The 20,452-nt window shown below is 41.5% G+C and overlaps 2 protein-coding genes across 2 annotated transcripts; one reads left to right on the top strand and one right to left on the bottom strand.

The window, feature by feature from the left end:
• Nucleotides 1-743: 743 nt before the first annotated feature.
• Nucleotides 744-3,097, top strand: LOC110505787 (somatostatin receptor type 1-like). Its single transcript, XM_021585222.3, has one exon. The coding sequence runs from the start codon at nt 994-996 to the stop codon at nt 2,095-2,097; it is 1,104 nt and encodes a 367-aa protein (XP_021440897.1). The 5' UTR covers nt 744-993; the 3' UTR covers nt 2,098-3,097.
• A 4,518-nt stretch (nt 3,098-7,615) lies between these two features.
• Nucleotides 7,616-9,494, bottom strand: LOC118944303 (C-type lectin domain family 14 member A). Its single transcript, XM_036962802.2, has one exon. The coding sequence runs from the start codon at nt 9,364-9,366 to the stop codon at nt 8,170-8,172; it is 1,197 nt and encodes a 398-aa protein (XP_036818697.2). The 5' UTR covers nt 9,367-9,494; the 3' UTR covers nt 7,616-8,169.
• Between the last annotated feature and the right edge of the window lie 10,958 nt (nt 9,495-20,452).

Genomic DNA, 20,452 nt, shown 5'->3' with positions numbered 1-20,452 from the left:
CAGATATTGCATTTGTCTTTCCTCATGAAACTGTATTTACTTACTTACTTACTTAGATTTTCAGTCTCTAGAGCAGGGAGTGTCGCAAGTACTGCACGATTTTGCACCAGCTAGGGACCATACCTGAACCACTGAGTTAATTAATCAGTTCAGTTATTGACTAATTTCAACACACCTGGTCTTTCAGGTCGGTTTTAATCAAAAACATGAAGCGCATGCAGCACTACAGGATCAGGGTTTCCTACGCCGGCTCTAGAGTGAATATCTATGTTTTTGTACCAGGGGGCCATACTGTGATTTGAATATGACGATTGACTTTATTGATTAAACATAAATTAAAAAATATCACTGGGACTTATTTGAAATCCTCAGTGACATTCCCCCCTGATGTGGAAATGATTTGTGATTGTGTCGTCTGTAATAATTATAGTTGGTATGACAGCTCACTTATTTCAAAGTAAATACGATCTCTGTGCTCTGTTGCCTACACATGCCAGGTATGCTTTTTGATTGTCATTTTTATTAAATTAAAGATGACAATTTATGCAATTTATGCAGTTGTATTAGTCTCGTAAATGTCCAATAGTGTTGACTGCGTTTTAATTTAATTGTAAAATTGCTGATACGACGAGAACTTGTGGAAACTTTTAACTATTGTGCGTCGTCATCAAAAGACAAGGCTCTGCAGCAATTTACCAATCAATCAGTTGAAATTGAATGTGTGTTTTGACGTTCAACGACATTTCTATTTCAGATTACAGTAGTGTATATCGATTAGGACCTAGCCTAGTCCCCACCGCAACGTCATTTTACAACGTCTGAAGCTGCGTGTCTCAAATGACTACAGCATTCGTAGATATCCATGGTCCTGAAACGCAACGTCTGCGCGCTGTACCATAGATCAACTGCCGTGAGGAGATGGGTTCTCTGGACAGTACTGTTTGAGAAGGGTTATTTAAGATATACTTTTTTGTTTTAGAAAAAACTGCCAAAATGCTCAACAGCTCTATCAGGAATCTAACACTGGAGGACGTTTTTTTCCTAATTAACAACTCGTCTGGGAACGGAACGTACAACGAGTCTCACGGCAGCGCTATCCTCATCTCCTTCATTTACTCGGTTGTCTGTTTGGTCGGACTGTGCGGGAACTCTATGGTTATCTATGTCATTTTCAGATATGCCAAAATGAAAACGGCAACAAATATTTATATTCTAAATTTAGCCATCGCGGACGAGTTACTTATGCTGAGTGTCCCCTTCCTGGTGACATCTTCACTCCTTCACCACTGGCCTTTCGGCTCCCTTCTCTGCCGACTTGTTCTAAGTGTTGATGCTATTAATATGTTTACGAGTATTTACTGCCTAACTGTACTTAGCATAGACCGATATATTGCGGTTGTACACCCCATCAAAGCCTCCCGGTACCGGAGGCCCACAATAGCTAAAATAGTCAACTTTGGGGTTTGGATGTTTTCTATCCTGGTCATTTTGCCCATTATTATATTTTCCACGACCGTTCCAAACTTGGACGGTTCGCTCGCTTGCAACATTCAGATGCCAGAGCCAGTGAACCAGTGGATGGCTGTGTTTGTGATTTATGCCTTTCTCATGGGCTTTCTGTTCCCAGTCATTGCTATCTGTATGTGTTACATCCTCATCATCGCCAAGATGAGAGTGGTGGCAATGAAGGCAGGCTGGCAGCAGCGTAAGAAATCGGAGAGAAAGATCACTCTGATGGTGTTGATGGTGGTGACCGTGTTTGTCATCTGTTGGATGCCCTTTCACATTGTACAGCTCGTTAATGTCTTCGTGAAGCACCATAACGCGACATTCATGCAACTCGCAGTGATTTTGGGGTACGCAAACAGCTGCGCCAACCCTATACTGTATGGATTTTTATCAGACAATTTCAAACGTTCGTTCCAAAGAATTTTGTGCCTGCGGTGGATGGACAATGCAACGGAGGAACCAATAGATTACTATGCCACCGCTTTGAAAAGTCGTGGTTACAGTGCGGATGAATTTCAACCAGACAACATGGAATGTGACAGCACTTATAGAAATGGAATCTGCACTTCGAGGACAACGACACTGTAACCTAGCATATGGACATAAAGTGATGAAACGATATGAACAAAATCATAAATGTGACCACTGAGTGTTTTGCTCATTAGGCCTACTAGGCTGTTACTTCGGTATTTATTAGTTTTGTTTACTTGCAACTATTTATATGAACTAAATTAAAAGGTTGACCAATCAGAATGTCTTATCGAATCATTGCAATATGGATTCAGGTGGCACTGTGCGTAAAAGTTCTCCAATTATGACAAGTAGCCTTACAGAGCAGAAACAGACTGGCACTACTAGAGCCTGCCGGTGTGCAGTGTAGTTATACCATTTCCAATGTGTGAGCCAGAGTGTGGACTCGAGTCATAAGACTTGGACTCGAGTCTGACTTGAGTCACACATCTGATCACCTGAGACTCGACTTGATAGAAAATAAAATAACTCGAGACTTGACTCGAAACGCACACTCGGCACTCTCTCTGATTGGACCAACTGTCAATCAACACAGGTTGGATGAGCTGGCGCAGTGAGAACATTTTCGGGGGTCGCTTGTGAAAGCTGAATGGGAAAATATGAATATTTTTTCATACATATTTTAATAGGCTACATGTAGCCTGCCAGTTTAATTTTATAACAATGCCTTTGCTTATTCGATCTGGTCACTAACATGATAGGCCTACAGCATTGCAACAAATGGTTGTTTCTAAAACATTCTAAACTATGCTTCAGAACCACAAAGTTGTGCATCTTGACTGTTGACCAGTCATTACCATTGGCGTGCAAAGATGGGCTCACACATCCAGATTAGTGACCAGAAATCGCTTGTTTAATTTTCCCCGGTTTTGCTAGGCAAAAATAGAGCAGCCTGCCTAAATTAATATTATCCAGTGGAGATGCGTCATTCATGGCAGGTGGGGCAGAGCTCCATCTGTTTTGAGCCCCACCTGTTTAGAAAAAATATGTGTGACATATCCGTCTGTAAACAATGTAAAAAAAAAAATTGCATTAATAAAGCCACATACAAACATGGTCTCTTTTTTTGCTTTCTTGAGTAAAGCAGCTCCAAAATGAATGTGTTTCAGCCTAGCTCAGTGCTTTTTGTGATGGTGGGTCAGCCAGCGGAAAATATGGAGAGTAGGGGTTGGTAATGTTCTCTAGTTGCGCCATGATTGGCTCATTATTCTGTCACTCATGGGGACACTACCTCACCACAAAATCTATGGGTCGAGCTCGAAAATTCAAGCCTGCCATAGACTTACATTAGAAGTGCCCATCCAAGAAGGCTCAAGGTCATTGGCCACAGATAAAATGACATCAAATCATGTCATATCTACCTTAGCTTTGATTGGATTTATCATGTCAACTTCATACTTTCAACATCTTAGCTATCAGGCTAGACAAGCAATCATCATCATGCATCAAGTCAACAATCTACTGGGAAATCCTTTCAATCCTTGTCATATAAATAGAAATTATAGATTTAACGTAACGGTGCTCATCAGCCATTTGACATAAACATTACACAACAAGTTGGAAATCGCAAATTCAACAATGAGTGCTAAGGCGCCACTGCAGCCCCGGGTTCGATCCCAGGCATAACCGGCTGCGACCGGGAGACCCATGGGACGGTGCACAATTGTCCCAGCGTCGTCCGGGTTAGGGGAGGGTTTGGCCGGCTGGGATGTCCTTGTCTCATCGTGGTCTAGCGACTCCTTGTGGTGGGCCAGTCGGTCGACTTTGGTGTGTCAAGAAGCAGTGCAGCTTGGCTCTCGACCTACGCCGAGTCCGTAGGGGAATTGCAGTGATGAGACAAGATAGTAACTACCCCGAAAAGGGGGTAACACCATTGGCCAGAAAAGTTTGAATACATTGGCCATGCTATTAATCCGGCATGACTTCTGCCGAGTTCAAAACTGGAAATTCGGAACTGGGAAATCTGACTTCAGTGAGTTCAAGACAACTGGAAACTCTGAAAAAACGAACTCCAATTGTGAAAATACGGAAAATAATTTTGAACTGTCAACCAACTTTCTAGAGCCCACAAGAGCGCCACCTTCCTGTTGAAGTGAGCACAGCACAACAAGTCCAAAAATGTCTTGTATGCTTCTGCATAAATTATGTAATATGCCAGGGAGATAGTATTACTTTCTTAGCTACAGAATGTTGTGTAGTAAGCTGTTAGTAGACCAATCATTTGATCCCTTTTCCCTTCATAATTAGCCTACTGTTCTAACTTGGTGGGGCACATGTAGCAAATAGCCAGTTGTAGAGAAATGTCATCATCAAATATTGTAAGAGCTTTCATTGTCTGCTTCTATGCGCCCTTTATTTATCTTACGGTTCTGACTTAGTGTACAGGGAGAATACTGTAAGAACGGTCCATGTTCTGAATTCTAGCACCATACATTTCAAAGGTGCTGAACAAATAGTTATATTGACTAGGTCGCTCATTAATGTCTTAATCAAAATTAACGATTGCCTCTTATCCGCTCCTCTTCCCCTTATGCCATAGTTTGTACATCTCAGTTGTCAGTAGAAACCACATTTGTTTAGCAAGTCAGGCATATCAGCTATGCTTTTTTTAAAGGCAGCAAATGAGGCTGAATGAACTGTTTCGCTGCCAGACAAGGCTCCGCTGATAGCCAGGTGTAGCAGTGGTAAGGACAGCTTTATGTAAGCCCTAATAGTTTGTAGGCATCATTTGTAACCCTTATAGTGGAATTATTGTTTAGTATTGTGTAGTGGCTTTGCTGGCACATCTAAAATCTTTATTTTTGTTTGCCCCACCAACATTTACATGCCTAAATTGCCACTGATAGCATGTCATACTATTTCTGTCCAGACAGCATCAGTTACATGGGCACGCATAGAGGGGCTCTGTTTCGCTTGCTCGAATGCTTTCTCCAGTGATACAGTTTCAGCAGAGAGGGTGAGGCGAAGCAAGAGGGTTTATCCTCTCCTAGTATCCCAGCAGCATACCACCCTGCATACCACTGCTGACTTGCTTCTGAAGCTAAGCAGGTTTGGTCCTGGTCAGTTCCTGGATGGGAGACCAGATGCTGCTGGAAGTGGTGTTTGAGGGCCAGTAGGAGGCACTCTTTCCTCTGGTCTAACAAAAATATATCCCAATGCCCCAGAGCAGATGATTGGGGACACTGCCCTGTGTAGGGTGCCGTCTTTCAGATGGGACGTTAAACGGGTGTCCTGACTCTCTGAGGTCATTAAAGATCCCATGGCACTTATTGTAAGAGTAGGGGTGTTAACCCTGGTGTCATGGCTAAATTCCCAATCTGGCCCTCAAACCATCATGGTCCCCTAATAATCCCCAGTTTACAATTGGCTCATTCATCCCCCTCCTCTCCCCTGTACATAGGTTGTTGCTGCAACTGAGAATGTGTTCTCAGTCAACTTACCTGTTAAAATAATGGATGAATAAATAAAAATAAATCCCTGGTAAGCAATCACTGAGCTAGTTGATACAATGTGACAAGTTTGTTAGGGACAGCTTTGGGGCAGACCCTGTGAAGATTTAATAAGATGTTAAACTTCACTAGCAATAGCTCAAGGCAGGCAGATAGGCAGAGAAGAGAGATTCATGTGATTGAAAGAACTGGCATTTATCAGGATACTTTCAACTGTTTTTATTTGTTGGCTTTAGGCATATGTATTTTACTTAGTTGATGATGGAAGTTATAGTCCTACTGCTGCATTGGCCTATAGACTATCTCTGAGTTATATGCTCTCATTTCTTTAGCCACCAGTGGATCACAGTGCATCAGTGTGTCCATATGGCAGAGACTAGTGCCCTCACCATAGTTGAAATTGAACTTTTAGATTTGTATCATTTTACTTCAGATTTGTATGATTAACCATGTAACAATGATTTTGAGAAACAAACACGTTATTGAAATTAAACTGTTAAATATTTATAACTGAGAGGCAGATCGGTAGAAATTTGAAGATTAATTGTAATCCTCCCTAAACTTGAAACTCATGAGCCCCCTGTGGTCTTTACTATTGCACCCATTTAAAAAACAAACACGTGCAAGCGTGTACACACATTGGAGGTCCAGTGAACAAAATGGACCCGCCTATGGAAATCAAATGCCCGTTCAACTGATCCATTCTAGCGCTGGGTCTGCACAGAGTGATGAAAGATCAAATTGACCAGGAAAAAAAGAAACCATTTTTGAGGAAGCCTGGCGTCCCTTGGCATCCATGAGTACAAGCCACTGCCTAGATCTCAGAAGTTTTTGGTAGTGAACTCTTCTTTCATAACCCATTAAGGTCCTCATCTTAAAAGGTCCCTCAAGTCAAAATGCCCATCTGGGTTCAACCATAAGGTTCTATCTGACACATTTTCAGTTTTTAAGAAGACTGTAGCTATTTGACCACATAAATGACAGAATAACACTTCTACCAAGATAGAGTCAGAACACATCATCAAATAGAAAATGCATTATGAGCATCAGACAAATCACTGTCATCGCTGAACAATGATGTGACAACATCATTACTTTAAGATTTATGACAGTTTTGTTTTGTTCCTTGTGTGCCATTATTGCTGGCTAGATTAGCCTGGACCAGTGGTTCCCAACCAGGGGTACTAGGACCTCTGTATGTACTTGGTCTATCCACAGGGGGTACTTGAGAAGACTCATGAGACAGTAAGCCAACTGGTAAAAGACGCATGAGGGGGTCCTTTTGGGGTACTCCGGGCAGAGCAAAATTGAGTTGGTGGCACAGTAAGTGGAAAAAGGTTGGGAACCATTTGCCTAGACCATACTTAGAGTGAGATGGCAAAGACATGTCTTGTGTTTGGTCCGGGTCCGTCTGGATTTGTTCAGGCTTGTGATTGGATTGCAGATATAACTTTATAGTGCCATGTTCTAATGGGTTAATGCAGATATAACTATCTAGTTTTTCATTTATTTCACTTAAAATGTACTTCTAATTTCACAGACATATGAAGAACCATCTAAAGATGTATTATATCTGACTAACTAATTTTTGACAAGGTCTCGATTTGTAGTTGCATGTATCGATTTTTTTCACTTGACTTGAACTTGTGACTTGCTTTTAAAATGTATGACTTGGACATGATTCGAGACTTGACCCATTCTATTTGAAACTCGGACCTTGTGACTTGAGACTTGCTTGTGACTTGAATAATAGTGACTTGGTCCCACCTCTGGTGTGAGCACATACAAAAAAAGTGTTGAACCCTGCTGCCTATGATTCATTTATTCCAGAATTCTTGAAGAGTAAAAGGAGATTGATGCAGAGTTTAAGTTCAGATTTATGCTCAGTCTCTATGATTCATTATTCATTGTGTAAGTTCAAGTTAAAACAGCAGCAGTGATTTTTGCTTTAACATCTCTCAGGCAGACAGCAACAGGAAAACGTTTTTACCATTTGGCAAAACGACCACATCCTGGTCCGGATAGAGCAGCCAAGCCATCTCTTATCAGCTGTCCTCTCTCTCCTCTTTGGTGCATATTTACTCGGGCCTCTGTAGGCTAGAAGATAAACCTACCCACAGTGTCTGTTTGCTCATAATTCATTCAACCTTTATTTTCAATTATAATAAAATCATTGCTTTTAAAATCAGTTGATCTATTGACAAGATAGGGTCTTTCTTTTGAACTGAGAAAGAACTAGGTTAATATGGGCTCAACATTTTAAGCCATGGGCAGAGACTGTGATCCTTTATATCAGGACTAGAAACTTCCAAAATACTGAAGCATCAAATTCATCTTCCTATGTTACATGATGCCTTATATAAATACACACAAACCCTATACAGTATATACAACAGTACAACAGTTAAGTACGTAAATAAACATAGGCCTAGCAAATACTATGAAGAAATGTGAGCCCACATACAAATCCTCAAAATAAAATAATATCCAAAGCTTTCATTTTCACTACTGCAGTGAAAATTAACATTGTATTGTCTAAGTAGTGGTCAATCCTTTCTATTAAGAAATGTTATTCAAGTGCTTATTGACAATTAACTTTAAGAACTGAAATAAGTCATATATTGTCATTTTAAATCTTCAGGTTGTCTGAGTCTGCTGTGACCTCCGTTCACACTTCTGCTTAAGTTGCCTCCTTCTCATTTGTGTTTTCCAGGGAGTATTTTTCCTCCGAGGCCTCTGCCCTCTTTATTGCCATTTTCTCTGCAGTTTTCATGGCCAGTTTCTGCGATCGCCTCCTGAGACAGCACTTCACAGTAGCCAACACCACGACCACCAGAACGACCAAGGTCATCACTGCTATCACCACAGGTATGACGATTTTGGCTTGTTCTCCACTCTTGTCCACTATCTCAATGTCATCCGTAGGGGAAGTGGGAGTGGGTTGGTCCGGCAGAAAGATGGTAATTGTTGGCTTGGGAGTGGGAGTGTGGTCTTGGACCAAATAGTTGTCACTTCCTTCAGGAGTAAAAGTAGCTACTGGTAGTTCATTGCATGACACTGAGCCCTCGTCTTGAAAATTTCCATTTTTATCACGGCATTTACAGAGGTAAGAACCCTCTGTGTTGACACACAGGCCTTTGCAGGGCTGATCTCTGCATTCATCATTGTCCACACAGTTTCCAGACTCATCTCTCACATAACCTGCTTTGCACGAAGCACAAATGCCATCTATAGCCGATCCATCATCACGTTTCCATTTCAGAGTTGTTGCAGAGCAAGTCAGTTTAAACAATTGCCCAGACAAACATTCTAGATCCAGTTTATGAGGATTATTTGGGTCTGGCCTTATTGATCGGGCCTCCAGTATGTGTGGGGTAAGACACTGGTCCATGAAAGGCATCTTTTCATCACGTTGTTTACAAATGAATGGACGATTTGTCTTACAGGTACTGGGAACAAACCCCCAGTTCACTATTTCAGTTCCATTAAACTCACCTGAGAGAAATACACAGTGTATAACCGTGCAGGTTGGTTTGGGCAAAGACTTCCACTGATCCAGTTTTGTGTCACTGCTGCTATCCACTGTCCATTTAAAACCTTTCAGAGGTGTGTCATTGTTCACACAATCCAACTTTTCTTTCCTCAAACCCACCCAAAACTCAAATCTACCTTCTGTGGATGACATGTTCGCGATGACTTTCAAAATCTTCGTGGCTTCCTCCATACTGGCCACTTTAGTTAGGAAACTGGCAGGCAGACAGGCTTCTAAAGCTTTGTCGAAGTTGAGAGGACTCTGATGAAGAGTATAGTGTTCATCATCAGGAACACACAGACCCACCCCCAAGACGCTCCACAGGCATATCCAGTAGTACTCCATTCTCCCCGCTTGCACCAATCGATCTGATGACAGTGGTGCTCAGTCAGACTGATGATGGTCCTCCTGCTAGCCTCCCCTGTAATGGACTGGCTGACGATGCAAATATTCTTGCTACTTTCTTAGCCTACCCTGAGAGGCCCTCCCAAGACAACAAACACAGGAAGTGTGCTTAGACTTGATACAGCCATCCACTTCCTCTGCAGAGGGGGTGGTGGCATATCCAAACATTAGCAACTTTTAAACAAATTATTGTTGTTATAAAAGTATACAGCAGCCTAAGATTCAAGGCCTGGCAGTACACTAATGTACTCTAGGTCATATCAGCATAATAACTCCAGTAATTTCAATGATTTAGCTCTTTGATAATATTTCCCCATGAGATCACCAGGCGAGCTTCACTTTCTGTTGTGGGAAATGCAGGAAGTTTTCCTTCACAGAAAAGGTTTGCATAATAAAGAAAAGAACCAGTGTCACAAATGGGTGCTGAGATCCAACTTGAAACTTGTGAGAGGATATGCCAGCCTGCTGATACTGTCCTGGTATCAGGATGTGATGATAAAAAGCAGAAGTATGATTAATTCCCTCAGGAAATAGACCCTCGCTAATGTGTGCTTTGATTTTTATCAACCCTAAAACACGAAACTCAGAAAGTCATTGTGTCATTGTATAGCAACTTGACTTAGTGAGGCGTTCAGGGGGGACCCCACTTGGGATATACAGAGTATTCATTGTCTACTAAGTAAATTACTATTATTTAGGTTCTGTGGCAGTGTTTCTTTGTCAGAGAAAAGCAGATGCTTCCTGGGGAAGTGCCAGAGAATGGCAGGAAGAGAGGCTGAGGTGGAGTGCATTTCTACAACTCAGATAGGAGAGGACCTTATCCACAGCACATCTCAGACAGGAGAGGACCTTGTCCACAGCACATCTCAGACAGGAGAGGACCTTATCCACAGCACATCTCAGACAGGAGAGGACCTTATCCACAGCACATCTCAGACAGGAGAGGACCTTGTCCAAAACACATCTCAGACAGGAGAGGACCTTGTCCACAGCACATCTCAGGCAGGAGAGGACCTTGTCCACAGCACATCTCAGACAGGAGAGGACCTTGTCCACAGCACATCTCAGACAGGAGAGGACCTTGTCCACAGCACATCTCAGACAGGAGCAGTCCAAGGGACACAGAGGGAAGGGTCCGGTGTGGGGGAACCAAAGGAAATGGAATTCTAAGTGCACAGGAAAAGGAGTCTCCCCCAAAAGCCATCAGAGAACAAAGGAACAAGGGAGTGAAGTCACACTTCCTTTTGTCTACTTACTGTGAAAATGTATGTGAACTCCAGTCAGGGTTTAATTAATGCTTTCCATTTAAGACAGAAAAAATAAACAACCCTGTCTTGTACCCCAGACTGTATGGTTTCAGTGTGATTGCAAAGGATTGTGGGTAGAGGATTTGTATCATCATTTGCATTTCCACTCCCTACAGTGACCAACCACACAGTCCTTCAGGTGAGGAGGCAACTGTTTGCCGTGGTGGATGGAAAAAGGAAACCAAGATATTTAACTGGTTGGATAGATGTCACCAGGTGTACTCAGCTCCGGTCAGAGAGCAAGCAGACGACAGAGAGGACTGGTGGTTGGATATGGTAAAGGTGTGTGATTCTGCAACAAAGGAGAGGCATCATGTCAGGTTGCATAACATAAAAGGTAATGTTGATAAGGACAAAGCTATTAAAACACATCTCAAATGATGAAAATTACATTGTTAGGTAACTACAATAAACATGGAAAATAGGAAACAAACTTACTCTTAACTTGAACGCACACAACAGGAAAGAAATGTAGGAATTTCTTGCCAGGATTTAAATACAAAAGGTGTGAATGAGCGTATCTGGGCAGTCCGGATAATTAGTGACAAGTTTGTGCCATTGATAGAGTCAACAGGTAGTCAACAAGTTCCATCTCAGCAGTATGCTGCGCCACTGAGCACTTTTGTACAAAACCAATAACAACCTTTGGAGTATTGAGTGTCAGTGCAATGTGCTTCATCTTATCATCCTAAAAGCTAATTTATGCTTGATCTGGAAATGTGGACGGAGGCTGTGTGGAGAGTGTGGCGCAATTTCGGTGCCTCCAGAGGCATGCAGAGGACAAATCAAGCTCCTTACCGCATTTCTGTGCACCTCTCAAATGTTGCAACAATGCGGAAGGCTCCTTAAAGCTCACCATTAACATGATTGGTTGACGGTAGGTGGGGGCGGGAGGTTCTGTATAAACACAAACTGACTTCGCAAGAAGTATGAAAACCCTGAAGTCTGCAGAGGTTGCATTACAGTAAATGCTGTACGTGCACGTCAGACATCAGATTGACGCAGAGCCTTTAACACTATTGTACTTGAGGACTATTTCTATGGTTTTACTTAGTGGGAGTCATGACGCCAAAAGTCGAATTATGATATTAAAGTAATGAATGCTACCTACACAACGCTTCTGAATACTATTGATGCAATTTTTTTGTGAACACCGATTCATGTAGCAATACAAAGAGTGGTTGAATTATTTAGTACCACAGTACCAATTTGTTTTCAGGTTTTTACATTTTTCAATGTTTATTCAAGAAAACATGGTTGCTCCAAACTGTCCACCTATTTTTTATATTTTTTATATTTTCCCCCCATGAACACTGTTAAAGATTTAGACTGCTTGTTCTCCTCCTCAGTTTAGTTTGTTCTTAAACTACGGTGCCTCTCCCTTCAGTTTCCTGTCGTACCTCATCAATGTAAACACAACCGTTCTCGATGCACTAACTTATTTCCTCTACCCTGTCATCCATTTTCCTTTGCTATGATTTCTAATGATATACAGTGGGGTAAAAAAGTATTTAGTCAGCCACCAATTGTGCAATTTCTCCCACTTAAAAAGATGAGAGAGGCCTGTAATTTTCATCATAGGTACACTTCAACTATGACAGACAAAATTAGAAAAAAAATCCAGAAAATCACATTGTATGATTTTTAATGAATTTATTTGCAAATTATGGTGGAAAATAAGTATTTGGTCACCTATAAACAAGCAAGATTTCTGGCTCTCACAGACCTGTAACTTCTTCTTTAAGAGGCTCCTCTGTCCTCCACTCGTTACCTGTATTAATGGCACCTGTTTGAACTTGTTATCAGTATAAAAGACACCTGTCCACAACCTCAAACAGTCACACTCCAAACTCCACTATGGCCAAGACCAAAGAGCTGTCAAAGGACACCAGAAACAAAATTGTAGGCCTGCACCAGGCTGGGAAGACTGAATCTGCAATAGGGAAGCAGCTTGGTTTGAAGAAATCAACTGTGGGAGCAATTATTAGGAAATGGAAGACATACAAGACCACTGATAATCTCCCTCGATCTGGGGCTCCATGCAAGATCTCACCCCGTGGGGTCAAAATGATCACAAGAACGGTGAGCAAAAATCCCAGAACCACACGGGGGGACCTAGTGAATGACCTGCAGAGAGCTGGGACCAAAGTAACAAAGCGTACCATCAGTAACACACTATGCCGCCAGGGACTCAAATCCTGCAGTGCCAAACGTGTCCCCCTGCTTAAGCCAGTACATGTCCAGGCCCGACTGAAGTTTGCTAGAGAGCATTTGGATGATCCAGAAGAAGATTGGGAGAATGTCATATGGTCAGATGAAACCAAAATATAACTTTTTGGTAAAAACTCAACTCGTCGTGTTTGGAGGACAAAGAATGCTGAGTTGCATCCAAAGAACACCATACCTACTGTGAAGCATGGGGGTGGAAACATCATGCTTTGGGGCTGTTTTTCTGCAAAGGGACCAGGACGACTGATCCGTGTAAAGGAAAGAATGAATGGGGCCATGTATCGTGAGATTTTGAGTGAAAACCTCCTTCCATCAGCAAGGGCATTGAAGATGAAACGTGGCTGGGTCTTTCAGCATGACAATGATCCCAAACACACCGCCCGGGCAACGAAGGAGTGGCTTCGTAAGAAGCATTTCAAGGTCCTGGAGTGGCCTAGCCAGTCTCCAGATCTCAACCCCATAGAAAATCTTTGGAGGGAGTTGAAAGTCTGTGTTGCCCAGCAACAGCCCCAAAACATCACTGCTCTAGAGGAGATCTGCATGGAGGAATGGGACAAAATACATGCAACAGTGTGTGAAAACCTTGTGAAGACTCACAGAAAACGTTTGACCTCTGTCATTGCCAACAAAGGTTATATAACAAAGTATTGAGATAAACTTTTGTTATTGACCAAATACTTATTTTCCACCATAATTGGCAAATAAATTCATAAAAAATCCTACAATGTGATTTTCTGGATCTTTATTCTCTTTTTGTCTGTCATAGTTGAAGTGTACCTATGATAAATTACAGGCCTCATCTTTTTAAGTGGGAGAACTTGCATAATTGGTGGCTGACTAAATACTTTTTTGCCCCACTGTATTAGGGCCTGATGACAGTCATAACATTGTTGCCACGGTGCCTTTTTCAATTTGAATCACCCCTCTGCATGTCCTGAATTGTAAATGAACTGTTTTGCTCAGTCAGTCAGGCATAACTCTCCTCATGTAACACAGTGAAACTTTGCTGTGATGTGCTGGGTGGGTGGTGTGTACCAAGATGGAGGCTTCATGTATCTCTCCCACAAACCGCCCTGACTGATACAAACGGGATGTGAAATTACAAAAAAAATATTTATTCAGTGATTCTAAGCTACCTGTCGAAAAACTAATATATTGACAACATTCTTTTGACGGAACATAAGCTTTTAATGTCAATGTCCATCAAAAACAGCTTTCTATTCAGAATGAATATGAAGTATTATGACATCTGCCAAACATACAGCAATGAATTAATTTCACGTTCAACTGAACCTTTCAAATAAGATTTGAGTCTATAGTGGGACAGCCTGACAGTCGGCTGTGTGAAGGCTGATTGTGGTGAGGTCCTGCAGGACCTCTCTAAGTGTGAATAGATCTCCAGTGATACATGGAGATGGATATATTGTGTGGGAGGGTGGGAGGCAGCCCAGTCAGTATACATACAGAGCCTTCAGAAAGTATTCACACCCCTTTACCTTGTCCACATTTTCTTGTGTTATAGCCTGAATTTAAATTGAATTAAACTTAAAATTTTTGGTCACTGGCCTACACACAATACCCCATAATGTGAAAGTGGAATTATGTTTTTAGACATTTTACAAATGAATTAAAAATGAAAAGCTAAAATGTCTTGAGCCAATAAGTATTCCCTTTGTTATAGCAAGCATAAATAAGTTCAGGAGTAAAAATGTGCTTAACAAGTCACATAATAAGTTGCATGGACTCACTCTGTGTGTGATAATAGTGCTTAACATTATTTTTGTATGACTACCTCATCTCTGTACCCCACACATACTATTATCAAAGGTCCCTCAGTTCAGCAGTGAATTTCAAAAACACAGATTCAACCACAAAGACCAGGGAGGTTTTCCAATGCCTCGCAAAGAAGAGCACCTGTTGGTGGATGGGTAAAAATAAAGAAGCATAAACAACCTGAAAACAAGTTGGTTAACCCTTGCGTCAATCTAAGTAACATAATGAAAAAATCCCCATCAAAATCCATCAGTTTCAGCTAGAGATATCCCGAAAATCTATAACGCTGATGTGCCAACTTCTGTCTCTAGTGTCCGAACCGTTTGGGCTATAAACTAATATGTGGAAAGGGGAGACTCTCACAAACACCATGTTGTTCCCTATTTTTCTCAACGATCTACAGAAGTGTCACGGGACTCGTCTGAAGGTAACCCATTCAAATTAATGGAAGTTTGGAGGAACGGTAGTTTTGTGACAACAAAAATAAGCGGTTAATTATGTGTCCAAAAAACACAAGTATTTCCTTAGCTTTCTTATATATCTCCTAGATTTTGGGACAGACACTTCAAAACGTTATTCCTGATGATTTATTTTTTATGAATGTGTTATTCAATGTGTTTCAATAGGCTATAGTAGTAAAGGCCAAATTCAATATTTTATCAAATAATATTTTAATATTTTTGGGGGATACCTAAAGTGGTCCTAAAATTCCAAATCAAATAGCTAAAATATCCATGGTATTGTCACGTTCTGACCTTTATTTCCGTTGTTTTGTATTTATTTAGTATGGTCAGGGCGTGAGTTGGGTGGGCAGTCTATGTTTGTTTTTCTATGTTTTGGGGCATTTCTATGTTTTCGGCCTAGTATGGTTCTCAATCAGAGGCAGGTGTCATTAGTTGTCTCTGATTGAGAATCATACTTAGGTAGCCTGGGTTGCACTGTTTGTTTGTGGGTGATTGTCTATGTTAGTGGCTTGTGTCAGCACAGGTCTCATTTTGTAGCTTCACGGTCGTATTTGGTTTATTGTTTTCGTTACTCTTTTGCATAGTGTTCAGTCTTTCTTTATTAAAGATTCACCATGGACACTTACCACGCCGCATATTGGTCCTCTGATCCTTCTCGCCTCTCCTCTTCAGACGAAGAGGAGGACGATCGTGACAGGTATGACCATCTTAAAACAATTCTGTATATTATCTTACACTTTAAGCTTTTAATCCATTTTGAATTCAGGCTGTAACACAACAAAATGTAGAATAAATCAAGGGGTATGAATACTTTCTGAAGGCACTGTAGGGATGAATTCACACTGATCCCATCAATACCTTGTGGTCCCAAGATCCCTGACATTTACTCTCAATAAGTCCCTGACATTTACTCTCAATAAGTCCCTGACATTTACTCTCAATAAGTCCCTGACATTTACTCTCAATAAGTCCCTGACATTTACTCTCAATAAGTCCCTGACATTTACTCTCAATAAGTCACTGCAAATATGAAATATTCCATACAAATGGAGGAGATAAATAATGTACTCTTTATGAACATGATGACATGGTTTGATGTGTGTGTATGTAACAGTATAGCTTCCGTCCCTCTCCTCGCCTCTAACCAGGGACCCTCTGCACACAGACAACAGTCACCCTCGAAGCATCGTTACCCATCGCTCCACAAAAGCCGCGGCCCTTGCAGAGCAAGAGGAATAAATACTCGTCACCGTTTGAAACTCTATTAGCGTGCACCACTGCTAACTAGCTAGCCATTTCACATTGGTTACATGTACATGCGTGCGTTCACGGATACGTGCGTACTTGTGTGTACGTGTGTGTGTGAAAGCTGAGACGAGGGCTGTCTATTGGTACATGCAGTGGCGATTTTAGAATGTAAAGTTGAAGTTGGAAGTTTACATACAACTTAGCCAAATACATTTTAACTCAGTTTTTCACAATTCCTGACATTTAATCCTAGTCAAAATTTCCTGTTTTAGGTCAGTTAGGATCACCACTTTATTTTAAGAATGTGAAATGTCAGAATAATAGGAGAGAGAATGATTTATTTCAGCTTTATTTCTTTCATCACATTCCCAGTGGGTCAGAAGTTTACATACACTCAATTAGTATTTGGTAGCATTGCCTTTAAATTGTTTCACTTGGGTCAAACGTTTCATGTAGCCTTCCTCAAGCTTCCCACAATAAGTTGGGTGAATTTTGTCCCATTCCTCCTGACAGAGCTGGTGTAACTGAGTCAGGTTTGTAGGTCTCCTTGCTCACACACGCTTTTTCCGTTCTACCCACACATTTTCTATAGGATTGAGGTCAGGGCTTTGTTATGGCTGCTCTAATACCTAGACGTTGTCCTTAAGCCATTTTGCCACAACTTTGGAAGTATGCTTGGGGTCATTGTCCATTTGGAAGACCCATTTGCGACCAAGCTTTAACTTCCTGACTGATGTCTTGAGATGTTGCTACAATATATCCACATACATTTCCCTGCCTCATGATGCCATCTATTTTGTGAAGTGCACCAATCCATCCTGCAGCAAATCACCCCCACAACATGATGCTGCCACCCCTGTGCATCACGGTTGGGATGGTGTTCTTCGGCTTGCAATCCTCCCCCTTTTTCCTCCAAACATAACGATGGTCATTATGGCCAAACAGTTATATTTGTGTTTCATCCGACCAGAGGACATTTCTCCAAAAAGTACGATCTTTGTCCCCATGTGCAGTTGCAAACTGTAGTCTGGCTTTTTTATGGTGGTTTTGGAGCAGGGTCTTCTTCCCTGCTGAGCGGCCTTTCAGATTATGTCAATATAGAACTAGTTTTCCTGTGGATATAGATACTTTTGCACCTGTTTCCTCAAGCATATTCACAAGGTCCACAAATGAACTTTTAACAAGGCACACCTGTTAATTGAAATGCATTCTAGGTGACTACCTCATGAAGCTGGTTGAGACAATGCTAAGAGTGTACAAAGCTGTCATCAAGGCAAAGGGGGGCTACTTTGAAGAATCTTCAACACTTCTTTGGTTACTACCTGCCCTGAATGAAGGGTGACCACTGGGTACGTGGGGTTAAAGACAGAGTCCTGTATCTCCTGGATGCAATTAAAAGTGTAACCTTCTAATTGGACGAAACACTGACGGTTATTCAGCCTCTCAACACATTAATCAACACACAATGGCAATCATTCCTGTGGGTTAACAGATCTGCTAACATTGACTTAATGAGGAATGATGTTCAGAAGTGACTGCAACTGTGCTTACTGACAATGCCTTTATATATATAATAGTGTTGTTCACTCATTAATATAGCTACTTTTGTTAGTTGACAGCTCTATAAACCAGTAAATGGCCTGCTATAATATGTGTTTCAGTTTCAGAAGGCAGTAGAACATGTTCCTTGTACTTTACAATGAATGTCATTCACATGTATCTGTAGGAACTGCGCAAACAGCATTCAGTGCATCAGAACGCTTAAAAAAAAACCCACTGTATTATCCACAATATGACCCGAGGATGACAACAGATATCGACAAGAAAATTGGCATAACTTTAAAAAAGTAACCTCTTTCAACTTAATTGGACATGGCAAGTTACCTTCTGACTGCTGAATGACTGTTCATATCCATGTAGTGCAAACAACATTCTGTTTGTTAGAACACAGTGCTTTGCTTTTGCCTCTGATCTGGGGATGACCTGCGAGCTCTGTCGAACCACATTTATCCAATACAGGTAAGTGCTGTGGGAAATGCTTTCAAGCTGAGGCACATATTCACCCTTTGTTCTCGACAAAGTACTTGAACGGAGTGATTCTTGGCGAATACAATGTGCAGGAAATGAACTGACCCCGGCTGCAGCTGGTAGTCAGACAGACCCGAAGGCCAGACCGTTTGAAACTCCTTTCTCTTTTCTCTACATTTTACTTTCACATTTGAGTCATTTAGTAGACACTCTTATCCAGAGCCACTTTTTTATCATTATTCTAATTTTATTTTGTTTTTTAGACAATACACAAATATACGTATACAATAGACAACTTAATGCCATAAGGCTTCAAATTGCACTTTTTTGTTTCTCTCTGTAACACAAGGTTGTTCAATATATATACAGTATATATAGTATGGTCACATTGGGTATCTCAGCACACTCTTGTATGCCATGTCTTGAATATGCAGATAGACTAATTAAAGTAAACTTTCATTGTTAAACTTCTGACAGCCAACTTTCTAAGTCTGAGTGCCATGAGAGTTATTTAAGATACTTTTCAAAGAGGTAGGGTTTCAGACATTTTTTAAAGATGGGAAGGGACTCCACTGTCCTGGTTTTAGGGGAAAGCTAGTTCCACCATTGGGGTGCCAGTACAGAGAAGAGTTTTGACTGGCCTGAGCGGATGGGAGGGCCCAGAGACCAGAGGTGGCAGAACGGAGTAATCGGGTTGGGATATAGGGTTTGATCATAGCCCCTTAGCCCTCTTTTCATCATGTCTGTAATTGTAAAGGAAATGACAACAGGACCCCTCTCTCTGCTCCTCTCTCAATAAAGCCACATCATTACATTTTTGGGAGAAGAGGAAATGTTTCATATTGTCCCAGGAGTCTCCCTGGGCTGGTCCCCGAGGGGGAAGGATGGGGGATGGCCAGGGTTTGACAGGCTGTGGTCTGTGTTAATACCATTAATACCATTAACACAGACCACAGCCTGTCAAACCCTGGCCATCCCCCACTCAGGCCGACAGCAACATTTTACCATAATTTCTAGGCGGCAGGAGGACTATTTATAGGTGTAGCACATCAATCCCATACGGATTAGCCCTGGATATTTCATTACAGTTTACCGCCTCTCCCTGTTGTCCTCTTACTCACTAGCAGCTATGTGGTTTGTGGGGCAGTGAGAGAAAAGAGAGAGAGCGAGAAAAGAGAGTGAGAGAGAGAAAGTAGAGTGAGACAGCGAGAGACAGAGAGAGCAAGAGAGAGAGAGAGAGGGGAAGGTGAGAGAGAACAGAGAGGGAGTGGGGAGAAAGAGAGGCAGAACTATAAACCATTATCATCAGCACAGAGGATCCTGATATTTACTTTGATTAACAAGAGGGAGCAATTTATCCAAGAGGAAAATATATTTTTATTTCATCTTTAGGAAACCATTCAAACGGGAAATGAATGTCAGAGATGCAATATTGAATACGTAGCTGAGAATAAACTTGAGTTATTCGCTTCCCCTCTCATTTGACAGGCATATGCTAATTACTTGTGTATGAAAGTAAGGTATTTAGAGAGGTTAAAGACCTGTATAATGTTAGCTCTAAGAACATATGTTCTTCAATTCTGGTCCTGGAAACTTTGTACTAACACACCTGATTCAACTAACCAAAAATCATGTATTAGTGCTACGCAAGAACAAAAGCCAGCACCTCCTGTGGGCTTCTACGACCACTGTCCTGGAGAGTATTCTGCCTAAGCGGTTTTGCTGGATCATCGCCAAAGTGAAGATTACTATCAGACGTGGAATTCTCCAGTGATTCAATATCAATACTGTATGCGGGTGAACAGCCAGACAAACACTAGAGCTTTGAAAGGGTACATGGAAAACACAAAGAAAGGCAAGGATGCATGGCCATACAGTATTACAGGGCTTCAAAAGCGATATGTAAAATGTACTACATTTGTAGAGAAGCCTTTTTTAGTCCCCATGTGTAACCGTTTCTCTGGTAGACAGTCGCAC

The sequence above is a fragment of the Oncorhynchus mykiss genome, chromosome 25, assembly GCF_057628025.1.
Source record: "Oncorhynchus mykiss isolate SJ-2025 chromosome 25, ASM5762802v1, whole genome shotgun sequence".
Classification (NCBI taxonomy): domain Eukaryota; kingdom Metazoa; phylum Chordata; class Actinopteri; order Salmoniformes; family Salmonidae; genus Oncorhynchus; species Oncorhynchus mykiss.
Note: the sequence above shows the minus strand (reverse complement) of the source record. Positions and strands in the feature narration are given on the sequence as shown.